Below are 7250 nucleotides of genomic sequence, written 5' to 3'. Positions count from 1 at the left end.
CAGAGCAGCTGTGGCTGCCCCTGGATCCCTGGCAGTGTCCAAGGCCAGGTTGGATGGGGCTTGGAGCAGCCTGGGATAGTGGAAGGTGTCCCTGCCCATGATAAAGATGACTTTTAAGGTCCCTTCCAACCCAAATCATTCCATGATAAGATGCTGTAATTCAGTGCCAGTGCAGGATGGTGAAAAGGGATGGTTGTTTTACCTCTTGGATGAGACAGGAACCTTCTGACCACTGTTTAACCCAACATTAAAAGCAGAAAGCAGCACAGGGATGTGCATGCCATGAGCCACAGCACATTCCAAGGAGTGCCCCTGCCTCCCAGTAGGTCAACAAATGTACTATGTCATTGATGGTCCTCTTATGTTTTACCACTGGAATCTATCTTTCATCTCCTGGGCGGCAGTTAGTGGTGATTAAAGAACACAGCACTAACTAGTATTCATGAAAAACATATTTCTCAAATGTTGTGAGGGAAACATGCCATTATTAAGATTGGAAATCTTACACCATTAGCAATAACTGTATTACCTTAACCCAATGGGTTCAAAGTTCTCTCAGCATTGAAGGAATAAAGAACTAGTTATTCTTTTCTGTGACTACAAACTAATCTGATATATATTGAATTCCCAGGGGGGAGTAGAAGTTAATTATGTTCAGCATTGTTAGAATTTTAATATAAAATAACCCTGTAATTGCTTAATTTCATCAAAATAATTCCCTCAAAGCAGCTTTTACACCAACCTATAAACATCTGCTCCCCCAGATGGTGGGTTTTCTTCCTCACTTTGCTATCCTAAGCTTCTTAACATTAAAACTGTGCCTGGATGCAACTACTTCCCAAAGACAGAACCTCCTCAGTTATTTATTCATTTGATGGCTGCAGCACGAAGCTGCTGGGATAACAACATTCCCCACAGGGATGCTTCTGATGTTACCACAAGAAAGAGGATGTGATATGTGTTTTATGCAAATGTTAAGACATTGCAGTTTTCTTTAAAGTTACCAGTGATGAACATGCCCTCAGGCGAGCACTGGCTGAGTATCTTCTCAGATAAGGGGTAGCCCTCCCTGGAAATGAATTCCAGCAGGACTCCAGCGGTGCAAGCCTTGTCCCCTCTGTCACCTAGTGACAAAGGACTCCTCCTGGTTAACATTACTACTGAGGAGCTGTTACACCTGTACCTTCAGGCCATGGCAACCAGCCCACAGAGCTGCTACAAACGCTGCCTTTTAGTGCTCTGGAATAATGTATGACAGTGTAGGAGCTCCTATACCTCAAGGTTTGAGAATCCATACCTGCAAAAGAATGGGGCACCTTGCTTGGAGTTAAAGGAAATACAAACAAGTCTGTATCAGGTTTCAGAAGGACATTCAAAATAGTTGTAAATCCACAGGCAAAGAGAAACAGAAAATTATATGTATATCCACCTGCTACTGGACTGACTTGCCAGGGCTCCTGGGAGTGCCCTGTGGTAATAATTTCCAAAGGGGGGCATGCAGGAAGAGAATATGTTTTGTACCATTAATAAATAACATTAAAAAGTAAAAAATAGCATTTATTTCATCTTTACCTCACCCTTTTAAATTTCTTTTTGTGCATGTGTTTTATCACGTACACAATATACCAGCAGAGTATATTGTTACATATCTATATAGTTTATAAATAAATGTATTGGGGTGAGTGTTAAAAAGCTTTTACAGCTGGGGGGGTGCAGTCCAGGAGGATTGGAGCCTATTGCCCGAGAGGACAGGCTGTGACACAATTACAGACTCCGAATTGTGGATTTTCGGTAAGTGTTGGTCTCCTGAGCAGCAAATCCTGCTCCCAGATCTCTGCCTGGACCAAGATGGTTTAGGAGGAAGCGTAACATCTAACAGACAGAGAAAAACAGACCTGGGGCTACTTAAACAATACAAATACATGCAAATTGAGATATCAAAAGCTATCAATCTAATCAGAATCAACCACCACAGCAGAGGCTTCCTTTCTCACTGGAAAAGGACACAGAACAAAAGATTTTAGAATATAACTAAACATATCCATGAAGACAGATACCTGTCACAGACAAGGTGAACTGTTGTCAGCTGGTGTTTATCAGAGTTCGTTCTTTTATAGGAACCTTAATTTAAAAGTAGAAAGGGACACAGCTAGAGGAACTAACCATGGAATGTATTCCCATTACATCAGGACAGTCAAACAGAAGCTGTATCTGCAAAGATACCGCAAGACTGCCACTCACAACAGCTGTGAAGAGAGATGCTTTCACTGCCTCCAAATCCGCTGAAAACCTGCAGCCATCAGAACGCCAGCAGTAAAGCTTCAGCAACACTTTTTAATGGGATGCTGTGTGGTATGAATATTGCTTAGATCCCAGAGCAGAGTGGGAAAGGTAAAAGGATAATAATAGGATGAAATAATCCCATGAGACTGAGTGAACCATAGATCAGCAGGGGTACACTGGGAAAACAAAGGACCTGAGACATTAAGACAGGCAACTACAGCATGAAAGTTCAAGTATGTGTCACCAGATGATGCAGTTCAGTGGTGTGATTCATTTTGCAATTAAACTGTCTAAAATTAGACATCTAAACAGGAATCTACATATGTGCTAAATTCCCACTCTGATCGATGGGAACCTAATTAAAGTCAGTGGAGGCTGGGGTGCAGTTCAACTGACGGGACAGGATAAACCTGTTTGAGGCTGACTTTAGGTTCCTGTAACTGTCCTGATTTCAGTGAAGTTTTAAATAGAACAGGAATGCAGATTCCCAGTGAATATAAAGATACCAACACTTAGACACCTACCTTTAGGTGTCTACATAACATCTCCTCGGTGTGTTGTGGCATTTAAGTAAAACTTTATAAAATGAAGGCCTTGCTGCCTTTGTAAAATTACGGCTCAGGCCTGTTACTTTGGCTAGAGAAGGACTGTGAGAAAAGTCTGTGAGAAGAAAAACAATTAGTTTTTACCCATGAGAATGTAGTATCAATAGAAGCAAGAAAGTTAAACAGCAGGAGGAAACAGCAACATATTAACAGCACCCGTTATTCTTCTGAATGCTTGAATGCTTATGCTGTTGGTAGCCAATGGTAGTATGTTGTAGTCAGTAATAGCCAAGGAGTCTATTGTAGTAGTTTAGCAGCCAATGAACCTGTAACACGAATGATAACATACAAAAGGTGTATAAAAGAGGCTGCTTTGTTTAATAAACAGCTTTTTGCCCCTTGAAAGAGGCACTGTCCATGTGTGTCATGACTGCCCCAACAGCAACAGTGTGTAAAACAAGATACAAGTACGAAATAAAAGGCACTCCAGCAGCATCCCCTCCAAACCACTTTAAAAGTGAGCTTCAACCACTTTGTGTGATAGACAGAGAACAAATACGAAGCTGGAAAAAGCAAGGGCCACATTTTCAAGCCACCATGTGAAGTTAGGCAGTGTATGCACTTCTAACACCTGTCTAAGACAATAACCCCCACATTTAAACAAACATTTACCTGTGGAATTAGTTAATTAGAGTTTATGCACAAGTGAGAAGCAGGTGGTATAGATTTCACAGTACCTTGGGAGACTGGGAAAGACACTCCAAATTATTACAATTAAATAACATTATTATTTCTTTCATCTCTCCCTCAGAAAACCAGATTTCTAAGAATGGGACAAGGCAGATTTCATGCCAAGGCCCCAGGTCCTAATAAGCACCTGCAAGTTACTGCTTTCAGTCAGGAATATTTGGCACAAAACTTCAGGCTGCATTAAAACCTTAGCTGCAGCTGCTACTCTTGAAAAGTATGCAATAAATAAAAACACTGTCTTTTTGGATAATCTTAACATTTCAGGGATCTTTGACATATTAGCTTAGTAAGCATCATTCAGGCCAAATTAACCTTCCATGCACCCTGTTCACTCCAACAGTACAAAGCTGGAACAGGACTTACAAAAAGGGCTGACTTGGCAAGTGGAAGCACAGGGATGCTCACACGGGACAAGGAGGACACACTACACTTGCAAGAATTAACTGCTTTGATTTTTTCTGTCTTACTGTTTCAGTCACATTCATCTTTCCTTCGTCAGTTTATTACTGCCACCTTCTTTTCAAATTGTCCCTCTATATTTACTTTGGGCAAATTCTCTTTTGTAAGATATTTTTATGGCAATACCTGAACTGTTGCTCTCGTTTTTCAGCCACCACTTGTAGTCTTTCTTGCTCCCTCTTCTCTTTCAGTAATTTTGCTTGTTCCTTCATTTTTGCTTCCTTGTCCTGTGCCTTTTCTTGATCAAGTGCTTTCACTTCAGCAAAGTGCCTACTTTCCTCTGCCTCCAGAAAGTTACGAAGCCTGTAATGAAAACATTTGAATAAAAGCTAAATCAATCCTTCTGCTGAAGGATAAAGTTTTAGTGTATTTGTTATTAACACAAAATGGGTACTGGGCTCCTTTCAACACTTCTTGTAAATGCGAAAGATGGGAACATCAAATTTTAACTTGGGGATCACTCCTGTTGTGTCCATCGAGGGAATCTTACAGCACAACATGAGTGATTCTGTCCAGGCACGGTTTAAACTCCTGATCTTACAAACCCACTTTCAAAGCTGCTTTACAACTTCAGTCCCCCATTCATCAGATTCTTCTAATTCTCAGACTACATTTGTCACCAGCTGACAAAATTCAATTTTGTACTACTGTTATCCCTCAGCATAGACCCACAGAATCTCCTGAGCTGGAAGGGACCCACCAGGATCATCCATTCCAGCCCCTGGCCCTGCACGCACACCCCAAAATCCCACCCTGGGCATCCCTGGCAGCGCTGTCCAAACGCTCCTGCAGCTCTGGCAGCCTCGGGGCCGTGCCCATTCCCTGGGGAGCCTAGGCAGTGCCCAGCACCCTCTGGGGGAAGAACCTTTCCCTGATATCCCTCTCTTCTCTATGCATCTATAATTGTATCTTCTCTCAAAACGACCTTTTGCTATTTTAGCATCACTCCACAAAACACTTCATCCTGAATTATCTTTGATGAGAAAATTATGTCAAATTGGCAATTTTTAAACACACCATCATTTATCTCCCTGTTAATCCCAGCAATGAGAAACCTACAAGGGGCTACAGAATCCAGAAGTCACCAATTTCAGCCCAAATACCGCAGTGTCTCAGCAGAAAGGGAGCTGGGGGTCCCGGCAGACAAGCGGAGCACAAGCCAGCAATGCACCCTTGTGGCAAAGAAAGCCACTGGCACCCTGGGCTGCGGGAGGAGGAGCACTGCGAGCAGGTCCAGGGAGGGCATTCTTCGCCTCAGCACTACTGAGACCCCACCCCGAGTGCTGGGTGCGGGTCCGGGCTCTGCAGCACCAGAAGGACGCAGCCTTACTGGAGGGAGCCCAGTGGAAGGACACTAAGGGACTGAAGCATCTCTCCCAAAGGGAGAATCTCCCCTGAAGTTCCTTCTCTCCTGAGAGAGCTGGGACTGTCCAGCCTGGAGAAGAGAAGGTGCAGAGGGATCTTACCAATGTACATAAACACCTGAAGGGAGGCAGTGCAGAAAAGACAGACACTTTCTCCTCAGTAGCGCCCAGTGGCAGGGCAAAGGGCAGTGGCCACAAATTAAACCATGTGAAATTCCAAATGAACAGTAGAAAACACCTTTTTTTTTCTGTTTATTGTGAGTGTGGTCCAATACTGGACAGGTTGCCCACAGAGGTGATTCAGTCTCTGTGTGTGGAGACAAGCAAAACCCAAATGGACACACACTCCTGGACAGCCCGCTCCAGGTGACTCCAGGGTTGGACCAGATCATCTCAGAAGGTTCCTTATAACCCCAGTGGTTCTGTGGAATCCATGTACAATTCCCCTGAAGGCACATCAGACCAGGACACCAAACTGACAACCTTCACAGCTCCAAAGTCACTTGACATGAAAGAATAACTCAGAAATTAAACCACATGATTTTTTCCAAACATCAGTGCAGCACAATTCTGCTCTTCGCATGGCAGCAATGTGCTTCACCTCTAATATTTTTGAAAGACTTCTGAAAATTTTTTATTTTTTCAGCTGACCATGCTGAAAAGTGTTACTTGTAGGACCTAAACATCAGCTTGATGAGTTTGCAACAAAACCCCCAGTTAAACTGAGAACCCTCAGTTGAACTGAGAGAATTTCTGACACTTTGCTACCCAAAGAAGCTGCAGATGTCCACAGCAGGGTGGGTGGTACTAGATGATCCCTTCCAACCCAAACCACACTGGGATGCTATGATTCTGTGCCCCATCCCTGGAAACGTTTCAGGCCAGGCTGGACAGGGCTTTGAGCAACCTGGTCAGGTGGGAGGTGTCCCTGCCGGGGGACTTGGAATGAGATGAGCTTTAAGGTCCCCTCCAACCCAAACCATTCCGCGACTTTATGATTATATCAAGGTACTCTTCATTCCCTTTAAAAACCAAGCAATGAAAGTGCTATACTACTACTTTTATCCTTCCATGCGGCAGACAGGAGGCTCCAAACGCCACCTCCGCTGCACTATGTCTGAACACATATCACTAGTGCCCTGCCCTCTGAGCACACAGTGAAGCTGAAAACAGCAGGGGCGCTGCACCGGCTACTTGTTTGCTACCTCTCTCTTCTCACATCGATCTCCTCCAGGTACTGCTGCACAGTTGCCCGGACCTTCCTCTCGGCAGCGCGGTGCATCCATTTGTCCTCGCCGCCCTTCTGCCAGTCGCAGACATTGCGGTAGTGGCGGAACACCCGCAGGGCACGTTCTTGTTCACAGTGCTCCTCCTCCCGCACCCTCTCGGCCAAAATCGCCTCCTCGACGATGTCTCTCTTGGAGGGCTTGGCTATCTACAAGAGAAGGGAAATGGAGAAAGCGTGGAGACCTCACAGCACCATTCCAGGATCTGCAAGGGCCTACAGTGAATTCAGAGAGGGGCTATTTATCAGGAACTGAAGTGACAAGACAAGGAGGAATGGGTACAAAGTGAAAGAGGGAAACTTTAGGCTAGATATAAGAAGAAATTATTCATTGTGAGGGTGGGCAGGCCCTGGCACAGGGTGCCCAGAGCAGCTGTGGCTGCCCCTGGACCCCTGGCAGTGTCCAAGGCCAGGCTGGACGGGCCATGGAGCACCCAGGGACAGTGGAAGGTGTCCCTGCCCATGGCAGGGGGTGGCACTGGATGAGCTTTAAGGTCCCGTCCAACCCAAACCACTCATGGGTGAAAACACAAACTGTTAATCTCGGTGTTTCTCAGTTGAATT

At 44.7% G+C, this 7250-nt stretch overlaps 1 protein-coding gene across 1 annotated transcript in view; it reads right to left on the bottom strand.

Moving 5' to 3' along the window:
- The window catches only part of LOC121672206 (cilia- and flagella-associated protein 53-like), a gene marked incomplete at its 5' end in the record, with an annotated part of 16258 nt that extends 9422 nt beyond the window's left edge, over positions 1 to 6836 (bottom strand). The window contains 2 exons of the mRNA XM_042044780.1: positions 4164 to 4340; positions 6607 to 6836. Of these exons, the coding sequence (XP_041900714.1) occupies positions 4164 to 4340; positions 6607 to 6836 (407 nt within the window). The remainder of the gene's footprint in view (positions 1 to 4163; positions 4341 to 6606) is intronic.
- Between the last annotated feature and the right edge of the window lie 414 nt (positions 6837 to 7250).

Source organism: Corvus kubaryi, unplaced genomic scaffold, assembly GCF_017639235.1.
Source record: "Corvus kubaryi isolate FWS band 111438036 unplaced genomic scaffold, C.kubaryi_AGA036_p1.0 42059, whole genome shotgun sequence".
Taxonomy (NCBI): Eukaryota; Metazoa; Chordata; class Aves; order Passeriformes; family Corvidae; genus Corvus; species Corvus kubaryi.
The sequence above is the reverse complement of the archived record's forward strand: the minus strand, read 5'-3'. Positions and strand labels throughout refer to the sequence as shown.